The sequence below is a fragment of the Ceratotherium simum genome, chromosome 5 (assembly GCF_057802395.1).
Source record: "Ceratotherium simum simum isolate JZ-2026a chromosome 5, ASM5780239v1, whole genome shotgun sequence".
Taxonomy (NCBI): Eukaryota; Metazoa; Chordata; class Mammalia; order Perissodactyla; family Rhinocerotidae; genus Ceratotherium; species Ceratotherium simum.
This window is the reverse complement of record NC_141904.1, coordinates 93214859-93240257: the sequence shown is the minus strand read 5'-3', so window position 1 is coordinate 93240257 and position 25399 is coordinate 93214859. Positions and strand designations below refer to the sequence as shown.

The 25399-nt window shown below is 45.3% G+C and overlaps 1 protein-coding gene across 4 annotated transcripts in view; it reads right to left on the bottom strand.

The window, feature by feature from the left end:
• Positions 1–25399, bottom strand: part of EEFSEC (eukaryotic elongation factor, selenocysteine-tRNA specific) — a 257194-nt gene that overhangs the window by 128830 nt on the left and 102965 nt on the right. For all 4 annotated transcript variants that reach the window (XM_087431641.1, XM_087431643.1, XM_087431642.1 and 1 more), the window contains 2 exons: positions 13473–13569; positions 10837–11001 (listed from right to left, as the gene is read on the bottom strand). In XM_087431641.1, coding sequence (XP_087287767.1) covers positions 10837–11001; positions 13473–13569 — 262 coding nt within the window. The remainder of the gene's footprint in view (positions 1–10836; positions 11002–13472; positions 13570–25399) is intronic.

The following is a 25399-nucleotide window of genomic DNA, read 5'->3' as shown; positions in this document are numbered from 1 at the left end:
GAGTGAGACCCAGATCCTGGTCGTGGCCTCCAAAGCCCTGGACAACCTGCTCCTGCCCATCCCTCCACGGCACAGCCCGCCCATCCCTCACAGCGGCTGCATGTGCCCAGCACCACTCCCTCAAAGAGAGCTTTCCTGACCTAACGCAGCCCCAACCCCTGTTCTTCTCAGTCACTTCCCTATGAGGTAAGTCAGGTCATTTATTTGCTGATACCCTACTGTTAGAAGGAAAATTCTGTGAGAACAGAAATGTGACCTGCCTCATTCACCATCTACCTTACGACCTGGCCTAGCGGCTGGACCACAGCAGGTGCTCAGTGATACGTGCTGAACGAATATGCTGGCCATGTTATGGGAAATCCTTATCTCCACCTACTTCTCACAGTGACCCTGGCAGCAGGCCCTGGAACTCACACTTCCTCACTGTGCAGGTGTGGACGCTAAGGTGCAGGGAGGTGACACCAGCACCGCACGCAGCAGGATGTGAACCGGGTCTGTCCAACTCAAGAGCCCAAACCCAGCCCAGGGTTTCCCCAAATTGCCAGATAATAAGAATACCTCAGACAACTGGTACAAACATTAATCCCCTGGCTCCTGCTGACTGGGATTCGGGGACCTGCAGTGGGACCACAAATTTTTAATGAGCATCCCAGGTGACTCTGAACAGCCTACCCTCACCCGCCCCTGAGTGTAAGAAACAATGGGTTAGACCCTGGTAGGCCCTGCATTCCACTGTCAAGGGGAGGAAGGGCAGGAGCAGAGGCTGCATGAGAGATTTATCCCCAACACTGGGCACGGGGCAGGGACCAAGCCTGGGGACCAAGCCCAGAAGGGTGTCCAGGGCAAGAAAGGACCTGGGACAAACCAGAGGCCAGGCCTAGTAGAGGAGCAGGGCACCAGTGCCCACACCTGGCTGAGCAGGAAGGAGCGAACGAGGGGACAGTGGTGACCCATTAGGACCCCTGGAAGAGCTCTCCCAAGCCTAATTTCTGGGTACAACAGTGCCTCCCCAACAGGACAAGGAATGCTCTCAGGCCACACGGGACATGACCATGGGACGTGACTCCAGCTGGAGTCTCTTCGTCTAGAGGCAGCCTTCAGAACATCCTCCCTACTGCACAAAGCCCAGCTCTCCTGCTGATCTTCCGGAGATCACAAACCACCTCCTGCCCATTCCTCCTCCCATCTCCACCTCAGTGAACATCGTGACTCTCTCAGACGTACCAGGCTTTCTCTCCCCTGTGGGCTTTACCATATGCTATTCCTTCTGCTGGGAATGCCCTGGCAAAGCCCTCTGCCATCCTTTGAGACTCAGCTTCAACACCCCATCTAGGGAGCAGAGTTGGAAGCTCTCTCAGGTATTCCCCCCTGCACTCTGGAAGCCAATCTCACTCAGCACCTTCCCCACACGGGGGGATGGCTGCCTGCCTGCCCACCACCCCTAAGCCACCCACCCCCACTGCAGGCTCCCCAAGCCTGGGTTCTGATCTCTTCCAGTGCCTGGCCTGACAGGAGATGCACCAACAGCACTCTGGGAAGGCTGTAGAACGGGCCCGCTTTATGGGTGTGCAACCTGCCTGGTCACAGAGGACCTGCACGGCCACACTTTCTGTTGGAACCAGAACTTGCTTCCAAACAGAAAGAAGGCAATGGGCCTCATACAGGCCAAAGACCAAACACTCCTCTGTGGGCTGAGCAGCACCCATGCTCGCACCAGGCTCAGCCTAGCACCAGTCAGCTGCCTGTTGACCGAGCACTTTCTGCAGCAAGGCTGCTTCCAGCTGGTGCTCTGACCCTGGCTGGGCTCCCACTTCCTGAGAGGAATCCCCTCGGGCCCCAAGTGTTCTGGGTCTTGCCAGTTCTCAGTCTTGCTGCCAGCTCACATTTTCCACTCCCTACAATGACATGCATGCACGTCATACTGGCTGTAGCCCACAGCCAAGGAGGCAACTACAGGATCCCAGAAGTCTTGGCAAGCACACATTCATCTCAGCCCCACTGCACCAGAACCTGTGCCAGTTCCACGGGGGCCGAGTAAGAACTTCCCCGTGAGGCTCACCTGACCGCTACAGGGTAAATACACTGTGAGAGCAGCTGCCTAAGGCCCTCTGGAGGAACCGCTGCCACATGAGGACTATTCTCTCTTCCCTCTGAAGGTGGCTTGGCAGCACAGAGGGCAGTGACCTGCCCATGGTCACACAGCTGGACATTCACACCCAGGACCCCAGTCCCTGGGCTCCTGCAGGGCACATGGACAGGGACTGCCTTGGCACAGGGCCTAGGCCATGCCAGAGCACTCAGAGGTGCTCTTTTTAATCAAATCACTGTCTCTTCCTTGAAACAATACACTAACTTAATTTCACTCAGAAGCTTTTACGTTAGAGGGATTTTCACACGATGACTTGCAGGGTGACGGCAAGGTGACAGCTACTCTGTGGGTCTTTGAGTCCACCACGAGCCAGGGCCCACACTTTCCTCAGAGGATGTCTGGAGGCCAGCTATACTCCCCTCCTACCCAACGCTAGCCACTGCTATGTCTGCTCATCACCCAGCCAGAAGGCTGCTGGCCAGGACATCAGGGGCACTGGGCTTCCTGTGGAGGCAGGGACAGCCGAGGGTCCCTGAGCACTCAACCTGACCTGGGCACTAAATAAGACGCTTTACCCATTTAATCCTCATGCTAACTCCTTGATGAAGGTAATATTCCACCCCCACTTTACACGAGGAGGCTGAAGCACAGAGAAGTTAGGTAACTTGCTTGTGGTCACAGAGCTGGCATGTGGGGTGCCAAGCCAGGGCTGCCCCTTGGTTGTAAAGGGCAGGGCACATCTGGGCAGTAGGGGTGCCTATACTCAGGCTTCGAGGTGGGCAGAGGAGAGGCTGGATCCTAAGGTGTCTGTCCAGCTCTAGTTAGCAGGTAGCTACAGAGGGGCAGTGCCTGGTCCTGCCTCAGGAGAAGCACCTGGTCGGGCTGGGAAAGGGTTGTATGTGTGGTCTCAGGCACTTGAGTCCCCTAAAAGGGCTGGGAGGGCTGCAGGTCAATCTGGGCCCAAGTGGGACTCTACCTGCCCACACAGACCTGGGCACAAGGCTCAAAACAAACACGAAGCATGACCAGATGAGTTGGCCTCCTCCTCAGGCTGGTAACAAGAGGGCTGCTTACCCCCTCAAGTCCAGGCATCACAACTCTCCCCACTTCAATGTCCAGTGGCAGGAGAAAGGTTGTCTTTTTTTGGGTTAATTTCCTAGAAGCCTGGACACCTCTCCCCAGCCCCCCAGGAGACATCCCTTCAATCTCATTGGCCAGTCACTGGCAGGGCAGGGGCATCCCCACTGATGGGGTCCATCCTCTGAGTAGAATGGACTTCGGGAGCTAACCACAAAGATATAGCCCACTACATCCTGGACGTGAGGAGGAAGAAATGCAGGGCCGGCCCGCTGGTGCAGCAGTTAAGTGCTCGTACTCCACTGCGGCGGCCCGGGCTTCGCAGGTTCGGAACCCCGGCGCGCACCGACGCACCGCTTGTCAAGCCATGCTGTGGCGGAGTCCCATATAAAGTAGAGGAAGATGGGCATGGTTGTTAGCTCAGGGCCAATCTTCCTCAGCAAAAAGAGGAGGATTGGCAGATGTTAGCTCAGGGCTGATCTTCCTCACAAAAAATTTTAAAAAATAAAAAAAAAAAACCAGAAATGGAAAGCTAGGGCTGCAGGGCCTGGGCCACAGAGGCTGGCCCTCACAGAACAGGTTTGGAGGGAGGCACCCCCACCCCACCTCCGCTTCTCAGTAACTGAGCCAATACAGCCCCTATCATGTTAAGCCAGTCTGAGTTAGGTTTCTGTCACCTGCAACTAGAATCTTGCCTAATACACTGAGAGCAGGAGTGATCTTGCGTGGCTCTGGGATAAGAAACAGGCTGGGGGTGACAAAGGTGAGACCATGATCTGCCTTCTGTGCCACGTAAAGCACTTTAGAATTTATCCTGGAGCTGAGGAGGACCCACCAGCAGACAAGCAGGATATGATCTGGCTCTACAAAGACCCTGCCATCAATGGGCTGGCGCTGAGGCAGGGAAGGGAGTTGGGGTGTGGCAGCCATCCCCACGGGAGGCTGAATCAAAGCAGTGCTCGGGGCGGGAGGGCAAGGGCCTGACGGCAGAGGCCCTCCTGAAGCAGGACACTGAGCGAGGCTGATCTGCTCAAAGGCACACAACACCTCCCTCCGGCTCTTCCAAAATCTTACTGATCTTCTTCACTCCCTTCTCTCCTTCCCTATGCCCCTCCGCTCTGTCAGCTCCATCAGGGCCAAGGAGGAGCCCCAGCTCCGTGCCCCTGGCACACAGGACATGCAGGTACAGAGAGCAGACTCCCAGGAATTTCCACTAGCAAAGCCAACAACCCTGAAGATACTGAACTCACAAAAAGCTTTCCTTCCTTACATATCTTCTGAAACAAGAAATGGTTAAGGATGAAGACCACGCTTTACATTTCTAGATAAAAGGCACAGAAGCAGAGGGAGCTGTCTTAAGAGCTGATTTCCACACGTGGCTCCCACGGGAAGCCAGCTCGGTAGCCCGGGGCACCTGATATACAATCATTCCCCGAAAATGAAGCCGCACTGGGACACAGGATCATCTCCAGTGCTACTCACAAGTGAAGCAGCAAGACGCAAGCCTCAAAGAGGAGACAGTCAGAACATGAAGCGGCCAGCTGCCTGGACACAGGTTTCTGAGTCTGGGCCCATGGGGGAGGGGGGGAGCAGCTACTCCAAACATACCCTCCAAGGTCATTAATTACATATTTTGAAGCAAAATCCTACTAAAAAACAAAATGTTTATTTGCTTTATTGGCTTTTCCTATTGTTTGAAATAGTTTCTAGGGCCTACTCTGGGCCAAGCCCTGGGATGGGCACTGAGAGCGGAGTCAGACGAGATCCAGCCTCTGTCCTCAACGTTAGAGAGTGGGAGGCGCAGGCATAGAGACACAGTACAAGACAGTGCCAGGCAGTGCACGAGTGCCCACTGAGAGCACACCCGGGAGGGAGCAGCTGACCACCCAAAGGTGAGTGAAGCCTGAGCCACGCTGGGAAAGCACAAAGGGATTCCCAAGGAAAGAGACCAAGCTCCAAGTATGGGAGACAGCCCTGCAAAGGCTTCCAGGTGAGAAACAAGGAGAGGAGGAGGAGGGTCGCTGGAGGTGGGGCAGGGCAGATCAGGAAGAGTTCACTGCAGCTTCTTGGGGCAAGAAAATAGATTCTTTCAGTTGTCTAGTCTCATCTCACCCTTGCTTCCAGGAGCAGAGGCAGAGGGGAAAGTAACAACGCCTAAGAGTATGTAAGATTTTTGTTTTCCTTTCTGGGGGCTTTTAATAACAAGGAAAATAAATCTGAATATAGACTTGATTTGGAGGAATATGCTATCAAATTCTGAACTTTTCTCTAAAAGTTTTATCAACTAAACAGGTATCCACATATATCTAATAATGTTTATCGTCATTATCAGAACACTGACTTGGATTCACAGCGGACCATCAGGGGCTGTGAAGCATATTTCCGTTTCAATAACTCACTTAGTAGCCCTGAAAAGAACTGTGTCCTTACAACCAGGAAACTGCCCTCCATTTACTGCTTCTGGAGCAGCACAGAAAGGCCACAGGAGAGGAATACTGGATGCAACCACGAAGAGCAAGAGTATTGACTAGCACTGTGTGCCTCCCAGGTGCTGGGACCTTTCCATTCGACCTCCTAGTCGGCGCCACGCCACTGCGCCCCCTTCCAAAGCCCTGGACAGAGGCGAGCACACAGGGCTCCTCTAAGTTCACGGTGAATCAGCAAAACAGAGAGAAGCTGAGAGACCTGCCTGTGGCCACAGCCCTGCGTCCCTCTGAATCACAGACTGCTCTTTCTTCCCCAGGCTTGCTGTCTCTGCACATCTGTGGCTCCGACAGTTTCTGGCGTTAACAACCCTGATAGCCAATCACCACTGGAAACATCACTAGCCTAAAATCCCAAGATGAAATCTTACTGGAGGGAGTTCCCAGGCTGAGGATCGAGAGAGCCAAAAGGCCTGAGCAGAAGGCCAGCGAATCTCAGGACGTCCGGCATTTAAGCCACTCTGAGGCCTAAATGAGATGTGGCTTTTCTCCTTTACTCCCTGTTCCCCAACATTTCCTTGATCAGCTAATGGGCCCCAGCTGGGAACGGACGTTCCAGCAGAAATCGGGGCCGGGGTCTGACAGGCTCCGGTGGGCGGCCCTGGCCAGGAGGAGAATGCCACTGTTTATTTGGAATGGCTATGCCCTCCTCTGAGGGAGGTCAAGTGGTCAGATGTGTCCAAGACGATTAGTGAAATCTAACAGGGATGTCACTGGATTTGGGAAGAGGGCCATCTAGTTTAAAGCTCCTGCCCAGCAATGTCCCCAGTGCCCGATAGGTACCAGTCGCCAATTATGGTTAGTGGAGGGCAGGGGTGAGGGGAGGTGAGCCACTCTGAACCTCAGGAGCTTCTGAAATTTGCTTTATATGTATATGCTCCGTGGTCCAGAAGAGGCCTCAACAGGGCACACCGGCTCACCTACAAAGCTGCTCGGAAGGTTGAACGGTTTGCCCCAGGAGAGGAAACGCCACTGGTCCTAGGGTCTCCTCAGCAGCTCCACAGACAGCGGGGGCACTGGACAGAGCCTGGTCTTTGGAGCTGGACAAATGACTTCAAATGCTCGCTCTGCTGTCTCATTGCTTAACACCCCTGAGCCTAGGTTTTCTCAGCTGTCAGATGGGAATTATAGGAAAGACAGCAATGAGCAGGTCTGGCCATCAGTATGCAACAGTTCTGACTCCACCATTAACCTGTGATGCCTCTCAGTGCTACCGTGGATTCCGTTCCTGTCCCTCTCACAGCAACCCCAGAGGGTGAGCTGGGGGCTGCGATTCCTCGTGAGAAAGTCAAGGCTCAGGGGAGTTAAGGGAGCTGCCCAAGATTAGAAAAAAATTAAGGCTTTTTCTGACTTCAGTCCTTTCCATCCAAAACCCATATTAGTTTCCTAGCGCTGCCATAACAAATTACCACAAACTTGGTGTCTTACAACAACAGAAATTTATTCTCTTGCAGTTCTGGTGGCTAGAAGTCCAAATCAACGTGTCAGCAGGGTTGCTTCCCTCTGGAGTCTCTGAGAGAGAATCCTTGCCATACACCTGTCCTAGCTTCTGGTGGCTGCAGGCAACCATCAGTGTGCCTTGGCTTAGGGATGCTTAACTCCAGTGTCAGCCTCCAGCTTCACATGCCCTTCTCTCTGTGAAACTATGTGCCACTGGACACTCGTGACTGGATAAAGAGCCCACTCTAATCAGGATGATCTCACCTTGAGATCCTTACTTTAATTACATCTGCAAAGACCCTTATTCCAAATAAGGTCATATTCTGAGGTTCTGGGTGGACACATCTTTTGTGGGCCACAATTCAACCCACTACAGTTCACCCTCTGGTCCCCAAAACTTCACATCCATCCCACATGCAAAATACTTTCACTCCATCCCAACATCCCCAAATTCTCACCCCATTACAGCATTAACTCTATGTACAAAATCTCATCTAAATCTCATCAGCTCAAAAATCTCATCATCTAAGTCAACTAATTAAGCATGGCTGATACCGGTATGATCCATCCTGAGGCAAAATGTCTCTCCACCTGTGGACCTGTGAAATTAGAAAACAAGTTATCTCCTTTCAAAATACAGGCATAGGGAGAAAATGTAAAAAACACAGAGGTCACTGGTCCCAAGCAAGTTTGAAACCCAGCAGAGCAAATTCCATTAGTTTTCCAGGCCTGAGAATGACCCTCTGTGGCTTGATCCTCCACCCTCTGGCAGCACAGAGGCTCCACTGGCCTCTGCCTCTGGGCTGGCCTCTCTGGCCTCTACCTTTGCATCCACAGCTCTGCCCTTGGAGCCAGTCATTCTTCCTTTTTCTTGAAGGATAACACGTGTCTGTAGCTTAGTTCTATCAGGCTATTTCCTACACGTAGAATCCTCGAAGTCCCATCACATTTTTTTCTTGTTCATTTTGTCAGGTATCTCTCTTCCTGGCTTCTGCTGCGATGTTTGATTGGATCCATGAGTCACACACCAAATCTCTTTAGCACAGGCTGTCCAGCCTCACCTGTGGCCTGTCTCCAGAGCATGCTTTCTCAAAGTGCATTTCCTACCTTTAGTGTCCTTTGGAATCTGGATACGCCGAGAATCTTCCAAATCATCAAGCACTGGCTCCCTTTTGCTAACAGTTCCTTCCTCAATTCATTCCTTTCCTCTTACATTTTACTATAAGCAGCAAAGGAGAAACCAGGCTGCACCTTCCACACTTTGCTTGGAAAACTCCTCAGCCAAATATCCAAGTTCATTGCTTACAAGTTCTGCTTTCCCTGACTAGTAAATTAGAGAATTATACAGCAAGAGATACCAAGAGGGTTGAAAGTAGGCTGGGGGCAAACAGGTGCACAAAAGCAATAGGAGAATTAAATTGATGTTTCCCAAGCACCTGCCACGTGCCCAGGTCCTGTAGATCAGTAACTGGGACCCTGATAGGAAAGCTCCACCTTCATAAGGAGGGAAAGAGTAGCCAAAGACCTCAGGTCACATCCCCACTCAAACACCCCCATCTGCTTAACGTGACTATCTCTGCCTCAGCCTCCCCACATCCTTGGTGCTTGCATTGCAGCCACCAATCCTGTCATCAGGCACATTCTCCTCCCTCTAGAGCCTCAAGCACCCACAATTCAAAGTCTATCTCCCACAGAGCCCTCTTCCGATCCCTCCTTTCTATGCCCAGCTGCTCTCACAGGCTGTGAACATGTCTTCTCCAGGGCAGAAGGGATGCCAGGTCAGGGTGGCCCCTAGGGGTCTGCCTTAGTGAGCACAGGGAATGGAAAGAAATTTAGCATTTGATTCATTCTCTGTTCCAGCCAAGAATTAACACACAGTCACTATCCTAATCTTAACTTTGTTAAATATGTTTATTTTCATAATTTTGTGTTTTATTTACTAAGATTTGCACTTTTAGGGGCCAGCCCAGTGGCGTAGTGGTTGGGTTCACACACTCCACTTCTGTGGCCCAGGGTTTGGATCCCAGGTGCGGACCTATATACCACTCGTGGGCCATGCTGTGGCAGCATCCCATATACAAAGTAGAGGAAGACTGGCACCAATGTTAGCTCAGGGACAGTCTTCCTCAAGCAGAAAGAGGAAGATTAGCAACAGATGTTAGCTCAAGGACAATCTGCCTCTCCAAAAAAAAAGATTTCCACTTTTAGTCCCTGCCACAACATGGATTTCTCACCCCTCAAATGCCCCTTTCCTATATCCTTCCAGGCTGCCCTAGACTAGGAATGGCCTAGGTGCTCCCTGTCCTCTACTTGCTCAGGGCAGACACTGCAGTCATGGCCCTCCCCCACTCCCATGTGGTAAATTTCATGTGTCAACTTGGCTGGGCCACTGTACCCAGATATTTGGTCAAGTATTATTCTGGCTGTTTCCGTGAAGGTGTTTTTTGGATGAGAATAACATTTAAATGGGTAGACTTTGGGTAAAGCAGATTATCCTCCATAATGTGGGTGGACTCCATCCAATTAGTTAAAGGCCTAAATAGAAAAAGACTGACCTCCCTGGAAAAAGAGGAAATTCTGCCAGCTGACAGCCTTTGTACTAGAAACCAGCTCTTCTCTGGGTCTCCATCTTGCTGGCCTACCCTGCAGATTTTGGACTTGCCAGGCCTCACAATCACGTGAGCCAATTCCTTAAAATACATCTCTCTCTCTGTACACATGGACACATACATCCTTTCGGTTTTGTTTCTCTAGAGGACACATACCTAGTGACCCAGACAACCTCAAATTCTGTCTCAATGCAGCCCTCCAGGGAGAACTCTCAGTTAGCATGCAGACTGAATTCATTCACCTAAGGCTGTGAGTACATCCTGCAGCTGGCACTATCCTTGGCTTAGTACAGAGGGCCAAGGGTGTGCCTCTACTTCCCTGCCTCTCAGTTCCCTTGAGAACTAGAGAACTTCCCCAAACACCAGAAATCCTGGCAAGGTCTCCCTAGTTCCAACCATCCCTTGTTCCCCACCCTTTATTCCCCTTGAAGGGGAAGGGCGGTCTGGGAGGCTTTAAGTTTTTCTTCTCCAAAAAACTAAAACCATAAGAAAAGCCCACTGAACAAGGGGAATATCAAGGCCACTGGACACCTTTGAAATCAGAGCTAGGCCAGAAGTTACTGGAAGATAGGGAGACAGCCAGCTGTTCACTCTTTTCACAGGCCTTCTGAGGGATGACACAGCATCTGCTGGTGGTCACTAGGAGTGTGAAACTCATCTGGATATTTTCCAGAGAACATGACTGGGAGACACAAGATTCTAATTGTGTTTAATTTGAAATTCTTATGGTTAAGCAAAAGGTACCCAGAAATCAGTCCACATGTACTTGCCACCCTGGTACAGGTTGTTTGTAGAAAGGGAGGGTTTACACACAGCACCCTCACTTGTTGACCATGTGATCCTGAGCCCCCCACACCTTCTGGAGCCTCAGTTTCTCTACCTATAAAGAGTATCTACTTGGGAGGCTCATCACGGCACATCAAAGGCCTCCAATAAACGGCTGTTATTATGAGACTTAGGGAGAGTGGTAGTTTTCGAATCCAGGCAGGGCAGGAGAGAAGATGGAGCAGAGCAGAGACAGCTGGGCCAGCCTCAGGGAGCGGGCTCAGCAGGCTCAGCAGCTAGAGAGGCAAAGGGACTGTCCCCACCCCTTGCTGCTAGAGAGAGAGACCAAAAGGAAGAACAAGGTAAGACTGACCTTGAGGGCAGGAATCTCCACACTGTCGCCAAGGCTGATGGAGCCTGAAAGGATGGTCCCTGTCATCACAGTGCCTTGGCCTTTGATGGAGAAACAGTGGTCCACAGACATGAGGAACGGTCCTGAAGGGTCTCTCGTTGGGATGGAAATCTGGGACGTCAGGAGCTAGAAAAGAAATGCTGGTGCCACATCCTGTCGGGGAGAGGACCTCAATGGGGCAGGGCAGAGGAGGGCAGAGGGTGTAACCAGTGCCTGGGCAAGCTGGTCCAGGAGATCAGAAACAGACAACTCCCTAATTGCACTCCAAACGTCTGCCGTGCTCTCAGCTCCTGCTCAGCACAAAGGAGAAGGGCACTTGGAGAAGCCTCCTCTGTCCTCTCCCATTGGGTATACTGAAACAGTCTCCTAACAGCCAAGCTCCAGGCCCTCCTCCCCACTGCAGCAGAGACAGCCTGCTCCAGGACACCCTCAGTCACATAGCTCCTTGGCCTCATGTGGTTTCCCAGCCTCCTGATGCCTGAAAGATTTAAGATTCATCATCACCTAGCCCCTAGCTACCATTCAGATCTCATCTCCCGCCACTTCCCCTCTCACACCAGGCACCAGCTGCTCCAGGCCCTGGAAGTTCACTAGCTGGCTTGCCTCACCCTTCTCCTGGGTGACACAGCCTGTGGAAGGGCTTTTCTGCCCTTTTTGTATGCCTGCGTTCCCCGCCCCCTACTGCCACAACTAACACTTGTGATCCTCTGTTTATCTGTCTCCCCTCCTAGGGCTGTGAGTACTTCCAAGTATCTCCAGCAGCTGGCATCCTGCCTCAGAGGACAGCGACTGAAGGAAAAACAAAGGAGGCGGGGAGAGAAGGGCTGTCCCCAGGGGCAGCTGCCTCTGTTTGGTGGGGGTGGAGGGTAGACCACTTCTCCAAGCCCCCAGCAGAGACAGAGGGACAATCTAACATCTGCCAAAGAGCCAGTGACGCCCCCTCAGTCTGTGGTTCTGCCTTTCCTTCTTTGCTGATTCTTTCCATATGCTTCCACATCAACCAACCCATTTTCCTCATGCCATCTATGTGCTCAGAGATGTTGTCAGAGCTAATTACCAATAAACAAATGAAAATAAATACTGCCTTATTCCTTTTATTTTGCTACTTTCTGATTTTGTTAGGGAGTAGGCTGTCAAAAAAGTATTTGGCAGTGAATATTCCAAACTCTTAGTCTTGTGATAACAATTCTTTTTAAAAAGACTAGAGACTTAAAACATGCTTGGTCTCAGATTTATGCAGAGGTTTCTTAGAGGAATCTTTCAGAGCAGGCTTTTCTGGGATTCTGCTTTAACAAAAATAACTGTCCCAGGCTCCCAGACTAGTACTATCTGGAGTGATGAAAAAGTAACAAAAGCCTCATCCAGAAAAATGTTTGTTTTGCTAAGTTAGCAAGATGAGCACCATGTAATCGTAGAAACAGTGGCAGTGCACGTGGTCACACCTGCTCTTGGCTCTGTGGATCCATGTGCAGGTGGACCCCAAAGCCAACCCCAACAACTGCCCTAGGTCTGAATCTTGGCTCCATGATGTACTCACTGTGAGACCTTGGGCAAGTTATTTAACCTCTCTGAATCTCAGACTCTTTCTTGGTAAAATGGGGATAAATAAGCCTCCCAAGGTCACTGTGATTGGTAATGATCACGTAGGAAAAGAACTTAGTACAGTGACTGGTATGTGATAATCAACATCACCATCACAGTAAACTCTGACGTGGCACCATTCTGAACACGTTATACATATTAACACACTAAATCCTCACACCAACTCCACGAGTAAGTGATGCTCTTATCTTCCCTACTTTACAAGTGAGGGAACTGAGGCAAGGGAGAGCAGGTCAAGTGCCTAAGGTCAGAGAGAGAGCAGGTAGTGGGGCCATCGGGGGAACCCACCGTCCAGCCCCAGCATCAATATACCTTGCCACTCCCCCTCTCGGAGCTGCCCCAAGTGCTCAGCAGAGGGACACTGCAGTCCCGATTCTCACTGCCATCTTCATAGCAGCATCACCCCACCACCCCCACCCCACCTGCTGCCGCCCTGGCACCCTGCGGATGTCTGGGCTCCCTCCCTCTGTCCACTACCACTGAGCCTGGAGGAACGGCTGGGCCTCGGCCCCACGGCTTCAGAAGATGAAGCCTCCACCCCTTTGGTGGAGGCCACAAGGATGTAAGCTGCAGTGCCCCTGCTGCTGGACCCATCTCCTTCACCCTGCCTCACTGGCCCCCAGCCCAGGTGGGGCCTACAGGAGGGGCTGGTACAGTCTGAAGGACATGGCCCCAGAGTTCCAGACTGGCAGGAGCTGCTATATGGAGGTGTATGACAAGAGAAAGAAAAAAGGAAGACTTACAAGGGTGTGAACAGCTCCGCAGAGCCATGGGCTCCAGGGTGGAGGCCTTGGCTCTGTTCTGGTTTAACTGTTTGAGGGCGGTGATGGAGATTGCACTAAGGTAGGAGCAGGGAGAGGGTAAAAGGACCACCTCCGAGTCCTCTGGCTGGGGCTGCCTTTCTTTCTCTCTCTCTCCAGGCTGAGCAGGACATAAGGGGACCTGCTTGAGTAGGGCTGGGGCCAGAGGCCAACCTGGACTCAAGCTGACAGTACCTCAATGAGCTCCGAGATGCCCTGTGGAGCTTCTGTTTCAGGGGCCTCTGGTCCCCCAGGCTTGGCCGCCACAGGTATAATTGGTGCACCTCGGAACCTGCAACAGAAAACAAGTCCCATCCCAGTTACCGAGATCGTCAGCATGGACACAGAGCATGTCTGTGGAGCACCTGGCAAAGGACCAAGCATGACAGGACTTCTTTCCTTTCTTCCTTTCAAAAGCACCCAGGAAGAGGGTGTCATGGTATCCCATTTGGCAGATAACAAACTAGAGGTCCCAAAGAGAAATGCCTTGTATTGAACAACAGAATTTAAAAGGGTGCCCCAGGGTTAACCTCCACCTTCAGAACCCTCCCTGAGGAAGTACCAGTGAACCTTGGTCCCCAGGCCTCTGAATAAAAGACCCCCTTGAAGAAGACCAATAAATACATAGCAGCCTCCTGAAGAGACTCAGGAAATACTGGTGACCAAAAAGCCCCTGCAGATGCACCAGGAAGCACACCTCTACCATCGCAGTGTCTAACAGAGGGCACTCCTTCCAGGGCCCTCCAGAGAGCCCTGCCTCCTTAAGAAGAGATTCTTACTGTGAGTAAGCATTTATTTTTTCCATTGGGGGAAAAAATTGGAAAAGAGAAAATAACCCACAATCCCATCATCAGGGTGTGCTTTCTTCCAACCTTGGTTTTTCCATGCATTGCCAAGGGATTATTTTTTTCATATTTTGGTTACAGTATACATACAATTTCATATCCTTCTAGTTTATTTACCATTATATCATAAAGAATTTTCTGTTGAATGATAGCAACAAGAACAACGATAATAAATTACTTGGCTGAGGCAAGCATATAACCTGGACACTTTCACTGAAACCTCACAACACCACTATGGAGTTGTCACCATTTTATAGACGAGAAATGCAGGCTTAGAAAGGCTAACTAATTTGCTCCAAGTCATTGGCTATAAATCTCAGAGCTAAATTCAAACCCAGCCCATCTGACTCTAGAATCAAGGCTCACACCTCCATGTTATACTTCCACCTCCTCAGGCCTCTTCTTTCATTTTGACAGCTGCATAATAGAGCAACCCAGAATTTACATGCTTTCTCCCCTACTGTTACTCATTTAGAATATTTCAAATTTTTCAGTATTACAAATAACACTGTGATAAACATGTTGATAGATAAGACAGACTTTTTTTTTTTTTCTTTGCCTTGGCTTTGGGATAAATTTATGGGGAATACATCTAAGACTCAACATACATTGAAAAATCAGCAAAATGGCAGAGTAAGGATACCCAAAAAGCCTCTCCTCCGTAAAAGCATTAAGAACACTGGCAAAAATTATCAGAATCAACTTTTTCAGAACTCTGGAAATTAACTAAAGACTTTCAATAATGTGTGGAATGTTTATTCAAGAAAAACAGCTGAATTTCAGTAAAATAAGAGGGCTCTGTGGAACTTTAATTTGCCCTATTCCCACCCACCCCTCCCTAACTCTGTGGTAGCCTTAATAACCAGCATCTGCAATCAGAGTGGAAACCAGCAGCCTGACAGCCACTGAAGGAGGCAGAATGAATTTGAGTTCCATCAAAGCGCCTTTCCCAGAGAACTGTCATGATTTTTCCTATGTGGCATTCCCTGGAAGACCCCACTTGCACGGCTTTCTTTATTTGACCTGCTTTGGAGCTTGCCCAGTGCAAACAGCCTTTTCCTCAGGGGCATTTGTTGAAAATAATCAGAGGCAATTGTTTAACATCATGGCTGTCTGAGGCAGAGGATAACAGTTTGGGCAAACAACAGGCTGACCAAAAAGCTTAGAAGGAATAGCTTGGGGACTTCCATGGGAGACTTGGAAAATCTCTGACATATTCCTGGGAATCCAGAAGGCTACTTAAAGGCATTGGACTGTGGGCATGCCCAAGGCACTGGGCATGGTCAAGAAAGCCATGAGAAGACCCTAAGCTCTCATCTCTGGTTGACCTTGGGGTTCTATGCAAGCAAGAAGTGAAGGCTGAGGCAAAGTTGTCAGTTGCCTGCCTGAGCGTTGAAAGCATGCCCCAACATGCACATAAAGACCTTTGGCAAAGACTCGGAGACTTACTGGTTCCAGGCATTTAAGGAAATCTCTGTCTGATCATTAGCTGACCACTAAGCTAAATAAGCAGAGGTTGGTCACACATGACTTCACAGAACTAGCTCACAAAAGTCACTAAGCAAATAACAACAACCATGGGAATGTGAGGGAAGAAGAGAATCTGATTTCTAAAATTGCCACATTATATTATTCAAAATGTCTAGTTTTCAACAAACATTCACAATACATGCAAAGAAATAAGAGTATGGCCCATACACAAGAAAAAAAAGGAATTAATAGAAATTGTTGCTGAGGAAACCCTACTAGACAAACACTTTAAATCAGCTGTTTTAAGTATGTTCAAAGAAATAAAGGAAACCATTTCTAAAGAACTAAACAAAAGAATGAGGATAATGTCTCATCAAATAAAGAATAGCAAAAAAGAGTTAGAAATTATAAAAAAGAACCAAATAGAAATTCTGGAGTTGAAAAATACAAGCTCTGGAATTTAAAAATCCACTACAGGAGGTCAATAGCATATTTCAGCAAGTAGAAGAATCAATAAACTTGAAGATAGGTCAATTGAGATTCTCCAGTCTGAGGAAAACAAAGAAAAAAGAATGAAGAAAAATGAACACAGCCTCAAAGACATGAGACATCATAAAGCATATCAACATATGCATAATAAAAATTTCAGAAAAAAAGGAGAAAAAGGGGCAAAAAGAATATCTGAATAAACTTTAAAAACTTCTCAAATTTGATGAAAAATATTAATCTGCACATCCAAGAAGCTCAATAAACTCCCAGTAAGCTAAACGCAAAGAGATCCACACCTAGACACATCATAATCAAACCGTTGAAGGCCAAAGACAAAAAGAATCTTTAAAGTAGCAAGAGAAAAGTGACTTATTCATGTACAAAGCATCCTCAATAAGACTGACAACTGATTTCTCACCAGAAATCATGGCAGCCCAAAGGTAATGGGATGATGTATTCAAAGTGCTGGAAGTAACAAAACAAAACAAAACAAAAGCAAACTCAATTAAGTACTCTATATGCAGCAAAAAATATGTTTCAAAAATGAAGGAGTGGGGCCAGCCCCGTGGCATAGTGGTTGAGTTTGGCATGCTCTGCTTTGGTGGCTCGGGTTCGCGGGTTCGGATCCCAGGCGCAGACCTACACCACTCATCAGCGGCCATGCTGAGATGGCAACCCACATACAAAATAGAGGAAAACTGGCACAGATGTTAGCTCAGCGCAAATCTTCCTCAAGCAAAAAAACAAACAAACAAAAAAAGACTGGCAACAGATGTTAGCTCAGGGCGAATATTCCTCAGCAAAAAAATAAATAAATAAAGGAGCATATAGAATTACCATATGACCCAGAAATTCCCTAAGTATATACCCAAAAGATCCAAAAACAAGTACTCAAACAAATACATGTACACATATGTTCACAGCAGCACTATTCACAACAACAAAAAGCTGGAAAAAGCCCAAATGTCCATCAATGCTAAGTGAAAGAAGTCAGACACAAAAGGTCACATATTGTGAGATTCCACTTATATGAAATATCCAGAACAGGCACATCTATTGAGACAGAACACAAACTGGTGGTTCCCTGGGCTAGAGGGCAGAGAGAATAGGGAGTAACTGCTCAGTGGGTACAGGGTTTCTGAAATTAGTGGTGATGATTACATAACTCTGTACACATTAAAAGGGTGAATTTTATGGTATGTTAATTATATCTCAATTAAAAAGAAAAAACATACATTGAAAGGTTTGCTACCCTTTCACTACCACAATGAACATCTGAGATGCCTATTCCACTGCACATACATCAAAATCTCACTATTTTTACACATATCTCATTTTAATTTGTATTTCCTTAATAAGTCATATAACATTGAACTACTTCCATCTATGTCTTTACTAAATATATCTCCAGGAGACATTTCTGCACCACTTCTAGTTCTGAACTTTGCTTCCTCCAATAAGTGCCATGCTTACCTTCCCCTGACTCTAAAAACTGCCCTTAAGTGCCTCTTCGTATGCAGTGAGTGGAAGGGACAGGGTAATTTACCTACCGTACCAGCACCTGTGCTAGCGGTTTCTCACTCCTTACCTCCTCACCACAAGTTTGTGAGGTGGCTGTTATTACTCCTCCTCCCATTGTACAGAAGAGGGTCCTAAGCTTGGCGAGCTTCTGTAGCTTGCTCCTGGTCACAAACTAATGAGTGGTAGGGCTGTATGAAAAGCCAACTCTGGGTTTGCCATCCACCTTGAAAATATCATGAGAAAGCTCCATCAGCCTGGGTTAGAGGCAGGATTGTGTCTCTTCTCCAATCCATGAGTATCTGGGAAGTGGCTGATGTTCAAAGATCAGGGAACATAATATATTTAAGCCCCATAAACAGATTAACAAAACCCTTGCCCTCTAGTAATTTATTTCTCAAACCAATGAAAGAAAGATAAATATAACTATAATTATGGTATTCAATATTCTTACAGTTTGCTATCACTTTCAAATAAAGCATTAATTTATTGTATCCTTAAAACAACCCTCTGAGAATCATTCCTTTATTCACCAAACATTAATTAAGTACTATGACACAGCACTTGGCAAAATGCTTTCATACACATCACCCCATTTAATCATCATAGTAATGACGTGAGGGACTACATCGTCATTTTAGAGATGGAGAAACTGGGGCACAGAGAGATTAAATGACTGCTAAAGGGTCACATGGGAAGTAAATGGCAGAAGCAAGGAGCCCAGAACTCTGCTCTCTGGTCCCAAAAGCCCTGTTCCAGAGCTCTGTTCTTCCCACCATGCTGGACATCCCAAGGATCACCTCCACCCTCCCTCACCAGGGACAACGACTACTCTCTCAGATGTCACTACTGGTCTTTGAAAATACAAGAATAGAAGATGGAGCCGTTGCCGCCTACCTACCCCTTGCCCTGAGCATAGGGAAGGGAGGACAAACCTTTGTGGTTGCTCTGCTCCATCCCCTTCTGCCTCTATTTCAGTGTTACCTACATACAGGACACTGGTCCTATACTCTCTTCACAAGGTTTGTCAAATCTGTGTACCACCTGAACTATTATTTTCTTAGGTTTTCTTCTTTAAAATAATTCACATTCTTACTTACATACATTTATTGAAAAACACGATTTTATATTGCTATCAAAATGGAAAACTAGTATCACTTACCACAAATAAAAGGTATACTAGAAGCCCTCCCACCACCAGCCACTTCAAGGACGTTCATTGACTGAGGGTTTCCACTCCCTGTGCTTCGCAAAGCCTGGGCCTGAAGCCTGGTGCACGAACACCCACGCTGGGGAGACAGCTTGAGGCTCTCAGGCCATGCTCCAGAGTCGAGCACATGCCTCACTTCCGCCTTTACCAGCTGACCTTTATGCAGAACATGAGACCTACTGCTTATGCCACAAACTTGGAAATGCCAGTTATGTGTTACTGTAATTTAATTTAGTGTCATGAAAGAACAGTGTGAAGGTAGCTGTTTCTATGAGAACTAAGTTGAATTTGTTAGAAAGATATAATAAAGGCAAATCTCTTTAAAAACTGGTGTTAAATTAGATGTGCATAAGAAAACCATAAAAGACTTCAGGAGAAGTTATGAAAACATAGAAAAATTCCTGACTCAGACTGCTTTGCAAATCTTGCTTCACTTTAAAGAAACCAAAATTGTAGACAGTACATTAGGGTCTGGCTTATGAACTCCAGCCAGTGGGCTGGAAGAAAAGATGAGCTGGGCAGAACGTTTTTCCAGCAAGTGACAGATGTAACAAAGTCATGGACTTCCTGTGGCAAGTGCCAGAGCAAAGAGAAGCTATCCGCTGCTCAAAAATTCACAAGAGAACTAAAGTCATTTATTGAGGTTTTCCACAGGAAATTTAACTGGAGAACACCTCTAAAACACTGCTGGAACTATTCTAATTTATAACATGCTACAAAGAGAAACAATTGCACAAAAAAGAAAGCATGCCACACCTGCACAGAAAAAAGCGAAATTGACAGTGGCTGGCTAAGGTGTGGACACTGGAACTCGCAAATTACAACTTTTTGTTACTGTCAAATCAACAAACTCTAGAGCTTTTAAAAACATAAATTCTGGGGGCCAGCCCAGTGGTATAGCGGTTAAGTTTTCATGCTCTGCTTCAGAGGCCTTGGGTTCACAGGTTCGAATCCTGGGCACGGAACAACGCACCGCTTGTCAAGCCATGCTGTGGCAGCATCCCATATAAAGCAAAGGAAGATGGGCCTGGATGTTAGCCCAGAGCCAATCTTCCTCAGCAAAAAGAGGAGGATTGGCAACAGATGTTAGCTCAGGGCTGATCTTGCTCAAAAAAAAAAAAAAAACATAAATTCTGACCAAGAAGAAAATACAGAATATAGCTTACTCTACTGAATTCACACCAAACAAATTAATGATAACATACGGATTATAAGTGTCATTTGTGTAAAACTGAAATTATAGATGATGCAGAAATCACATATGCCTCAAAAAAACAGCACGAAGAAAAGGAGATGGGCCCAAATTCAGAATACAAAACTGCTTACACAGCCAACATGCCCCAGATGAGCCTGGACCCACCGCCAACAGTATTGTGCTAACAAGGAAGGGGAGGCACAATCCTGACAACGTTGTATGTCCCCTCGGAACAACTTCTATTATTGATATTACTAAGTAAACATGCATGTATATGTTTTAAGTTAAAATATTATATTTAAGGCATGAATGTGTCTTTTTTTATGATTCTCTGCTTTAAGAGACTTTTGATTAACCAATCACGGTACCCTTCAGGGGACATGAAATCTACTACTGTAGCTACAAAAATGAACACAAAGAAAACAAAAGAAGGCTATTAAATTCTAGCTAGATACTATTCCCTGCTGAAGGCTCGGAACCTGGTTAAAAAGTTACAGAAACACTGAAGACACAAGGGCACCAAGTTGAGACATTTTCCTAACTTAATAGAAGAGATTCAAAGATAACTGAAAAAGGAATAACTTTCTCAGATAACTCCAAGCATTCTTTTCCATTTTGTTATACTGGTAAAATATACATAACATAAAATTTGCCATCTTCACCATATTTAAGTGCACAGTTCAGTGGTATTAAACACATGTATTCTGTTGTGCAACCATCACCACTATCCATCTCCACAGCTCTTTTTACCTTGTAAAACTGAAACCCGTACCCATTAAATAGTAACTCCCCATTCTCCCCGACCCCAGCCACTGGTAACTACCACTCTACATTGTAATCCTCTCTATGATTCTGACTACTCTAAGTATCTCATGTAAGCGGAATCATACAGTATTCGTCTTTTTGTGACTGGTTTATTTCACTTAGCAAAATGTCCCCAAGGTTTATCCATTTTGTAGCATGTGTCAGAATTTCATTCCTTTTTAAGGCTGAAGAATACTCCATTGTATGTATGGACTACATTTTGTTTACCAGTTCATCCACTGACGGACACTTGGGTTGCTTCCCCTTTTGTCTATTGTGAATAATGCTGCTATGAACATGGGTGCACAAATTTCTCTTGGGGACCCTGCTTTTTTTGTGTGTGTGTGCGGAAGATTAGCCCTGCACTCACATCTGTTGCCAATCCTCCTCTTTTTTTTGCTTGAGGAAGATCAGCCCTGAGCTCACATCTGTGCCAATCTTCCTCTATTTTTCATACATGGGATGCCACCACAGCCTGGCTGGTCAGTGATGTAGGTCCGCGTCTGGGATCTGAAGCAGCGAACCTGGCTGCCAAAGCGGAGCATGTGGAACTTTAACCACTCAGCTACGGGGCTGGCTGTCTGTTGATATTGTCTTTTGATGCACAAATTTTAAAAATTTTCATGAAGTCCAATTTATCTATTTTTTCTTTTGTTACCTGTGCCTTTGGTCATATCCAAGAAATCACTGCCAAATCCAATGTCTTGAAGTTTTTGCCCTATATTTTCTTCTGAGAGTTTACAGTTTTGGTCTTATATTTAGTTCTTTGATCCATTTTGAGGTAACTTTTGTATATGGTGTTGGGTAAGGGTTCAGCCTCATTCTTTTCCATGTGATTATCCAGTTTTCCCAGCAACATTTGTTGAAAAGACTGTCCTTCCTCATTGATCTTGGCCCCTTTGACAAAATTCATTTGACCATACATGCGAGGGTTTATTTCTGGGCTCTCTATTCTATTCCATTGGTATATACGTCTGTGTTTATGCCACTACCACTTAGTTTTGATTACTGTCGCTTTGTAGTAAGATATGAAATCAGGAAGTGTAAATTCTCCAGTTCTCTTCTTTTTTAAGAACGTTTTGGCTATTCGGGGAACCTTGAGACTCCATATGAATTTAAGGATGGGTTTTTCTATTTCTGCAAAAAACGTGATTGGGATTTTGATAGGGATTGTATTGAATCTGTAGATTGCTTGGGGTAGTATTGACATCTTAATGATATTAAGTCTTCCAATCCATGAACATGAGACGTGCTTCCATTGATGTATGACTTCTTTAACCTCTTTCAGCAATGTTTTATAATTTTCATTATACAAGTAGTTTACCTTCTTGGTTAAGTTAATTCCTAAGTATTCTATTCTTTTTGATGCTATTATAAATGGATTTGTTTTTGTAAATTTACTTTTCAGACCATTCATTGTTAGTGTATAGAAATGCAAATGATTTTTGCATGCTGACTTTGTATACTGCTACTTTGCTGAATTAATTTATTAGCTCTAATAAGTTTGTTTTGTGTGGAATATTTAGAGTTTTCTATATAGAAGATCATATCATCTGCAAACATAAATAATTTTACTTCTTCCATTCTAATTTGGATGCCTTTATTTCTTTTTCCTGCCTAACTGCCCTGGCTAGAACTTCTAGTACTATGTTGAATACAAGTGGCAAAAGTAGGAATCCTTGTCTTGTTCCTGATCTTGGAGGGAAAACTTTCAGTCTTTCAGCACTGAGTATGAGGTTTGCTATGGGTTTTTCATATATAGCTTTTATTATGTTGAGGTAGTTTCCTTCTCTTCCAAGTTTGTTGAGTGTTTTTATCATGAAAGGGTGTTGAATTTTGTCAAATGCTTTTTCAGCATCAACTGAGATGACCATGTGGTTTTTTGTCCCCTTCATTGTGTTAATGTGGCATATCACATGGAATGATTTTCGTACGTTGAACCATCTCTGCATTCCAGGAATAAATCCCACTTGGTTGGGGTATATAATCCTTTTAGTATGCTGCTAATTCGGTTTGCTAGTATTTTGTTTAGGATTTTTGCATCAGTGTTCATAAGGGATATTAGTTTATAGTTTTCTTGTAGTGTCTTTATCTAGCTTTGGTATCGGGGTAATGCTGGCCTCATAGAATAGGTTAAGAAATGTTCCCTCCTCTTCAATTTTTTTGGAAAAGTTTAAGAAGGACTGGTGTTAGTTTTTCTTTAAATGTTAGAATTCACCAGTCAAGTCATCAGATCCAGGGCTTTTATTTGTCAGGAGATTTTTGATTACTGATTCAACCTCCTTAACAGTTACAGGTCTATTCAGATTGTCTATGTCTTCGTGATTTAGTCTTGGTAGGTTCTGTGTTTCTAGGAATTTGTCCATTTGATCTCAGTTATCCAATTTGTTGGTGTACAATTGCTCATTGTACCCTCTTATAATCCTTTTTATTTTTGTAGAATCAGTAGTAATGTCCCCATTTTCAATTCCGATTTTAGTAATTTGAGTCTTCTCCCTTTTTTTCTTAGTCCATCTAGCCAACAGTTTTTCAATTTTGTTGATCTTTTCAAAGAACCAACTTTTGGTTTCATTGATTTTCTCTATTGTTTTTCCATTTCATTTGTCTCTGCTCTAATCTGTGTTATTAACTTCCTTCTACTACCTTTGGGTTTAGTTTTTTCTTCTTTTTCTAGGTACTTAAGTTGTAAAGTTAGGTTGCTGATTTGAGATATTTCTTGTTTCTTAATGTAAGAATTTATAGCTATAAATTTCCCCCTTAGCATTGCTTTTGCTACTCCCATCAATTTGGTATGTTTTTGTTTTATTCATCTCTAAATATTTTCTAATTTCCCCCATGATTTCTTCTTTGATTCATTGGTTGTTTAAGTGAGTGTTGTTTAATTTCCACAAATTTGTGAATTTTCCAATTTTACTTCTGTTATTGATCTCTAACTATAGTCATGCACTGTATAATGACGTTTGGGTCAATGGTGAACTGTATATATGACACTGGTACCCTAAAATTAGTACCATATAGCCTAGGTGTGTAGTGGGCTACGCCTTTAGATTTATGTAAGTACACTCTATGATGTTCACACGATGAAATCAACTAATGACGCATTTCTCAGAACATATCCCATCATTAAGCAACACATAACTGTACATCCTATTGTGGTTAGAAAAAATACTTTGTATGATATAATTTTCTTAAATCTATCAAGATTTCATTTGTGGCCTGACACAAGGTCTATCCTGGAAAATGTCTCATGTGTACTTGAGAAGAATGTGTATGCTGTTATTGTTGGGTAGACTGTTCTGCGTATGTCTGTTAGATCTAGTTGGTTTATTGGATCTAGTTGGTTTATTGGATTGTTTAAGTCCTCTATTTCCTTACTTATCTTATGTCTGGTTGCTCTATCCACTATTGTGAGTGGGGTATTGAAATTTCCAACTATTGTTATGAAACTGTCTATTTCTACCTTAATTCTGTCAGTTTTTGCTTCATATATTTTGATGGTCTGTCATGAGGTATATACATGCTTATAATTGTTATATTGTCTTGCTGAAACTTTTATTACTATATAATGCCCTTCTTTGTCTCTTGTAAACTTTTTTAATTTAAAGTCTATTTTTCCTAATATTAGTATAGCTACTCTTGCTCTCTTTTGGTTACTATTTGCATGAACTATTTTTTTCCATCCTTTCACTTTCAATCTGTTTGTGTATTTGGACCTAAATTGAGCCTCTAGTACACAGTACATAGTTGGATAATGTGTTTTTGTCTATTCTGCCAATCTCTGTCCTTTAATTGGAGAGCTTAATCCATTTACATTTAAAGAAATTACTAATAAGGAGGGACTTACTTCTGTCATTGGGCTATTTGTTTTCTGTATGCCTGATAGCCTTTTTGTCTCTTTTCTTGCATTACTGTCTTTCGTGTTGATTTTTTGTAGCAAAATGTTTACATCCCTTCTCATTTTCTTTTGTATATATTCTATAGCTATTTTCTTTATGGTTAACATGGAGATTACATTTAGCACCCTAAAGTTATAACACTCTAATTTTAATTTATACCAGTTTAACTTCAATAACACAAAAAAAACTCTGCTCTTTTACAGCTCAGTCCCCATCGCTTTTCGTTACTGATGTCACAAAATTACCTCTTTATACACTGTGTGCCCAAAAACATAAACTAACAATGTTTTAAATGCATTAGTGTCTCAAATTATGTAGAAAATAAAATGTGGAGTTATGAACTAAAGTTATAATACTAGCTTTTAGACAAATAATTGTTTTGTTTTTTCTATGTATCAGTCTCTTAGAGTATGTAGAAAAAACAAGTGGAGTTACAAACTATTTTTACAATAATATTAGCTTTGATAATTGCCCATGTATTTACCTTTATTGAGATCTTTATTTGATCATTTCACTCTGCAAGACTCTCTTCAGCATTTCTTGCAGGCAGATCTAGTGGTAGTGAGCTCCCTCAGCTTTTGTTTATCTGGGAATGTCTTAATTTCTTCCTCACTTTTCAAGGACAGTTTTGCTGGACATAGGATTCTTGGTTGGTGGGTTTTTTTTCTTTTAGCACTTTGTATATACAGGCCCAC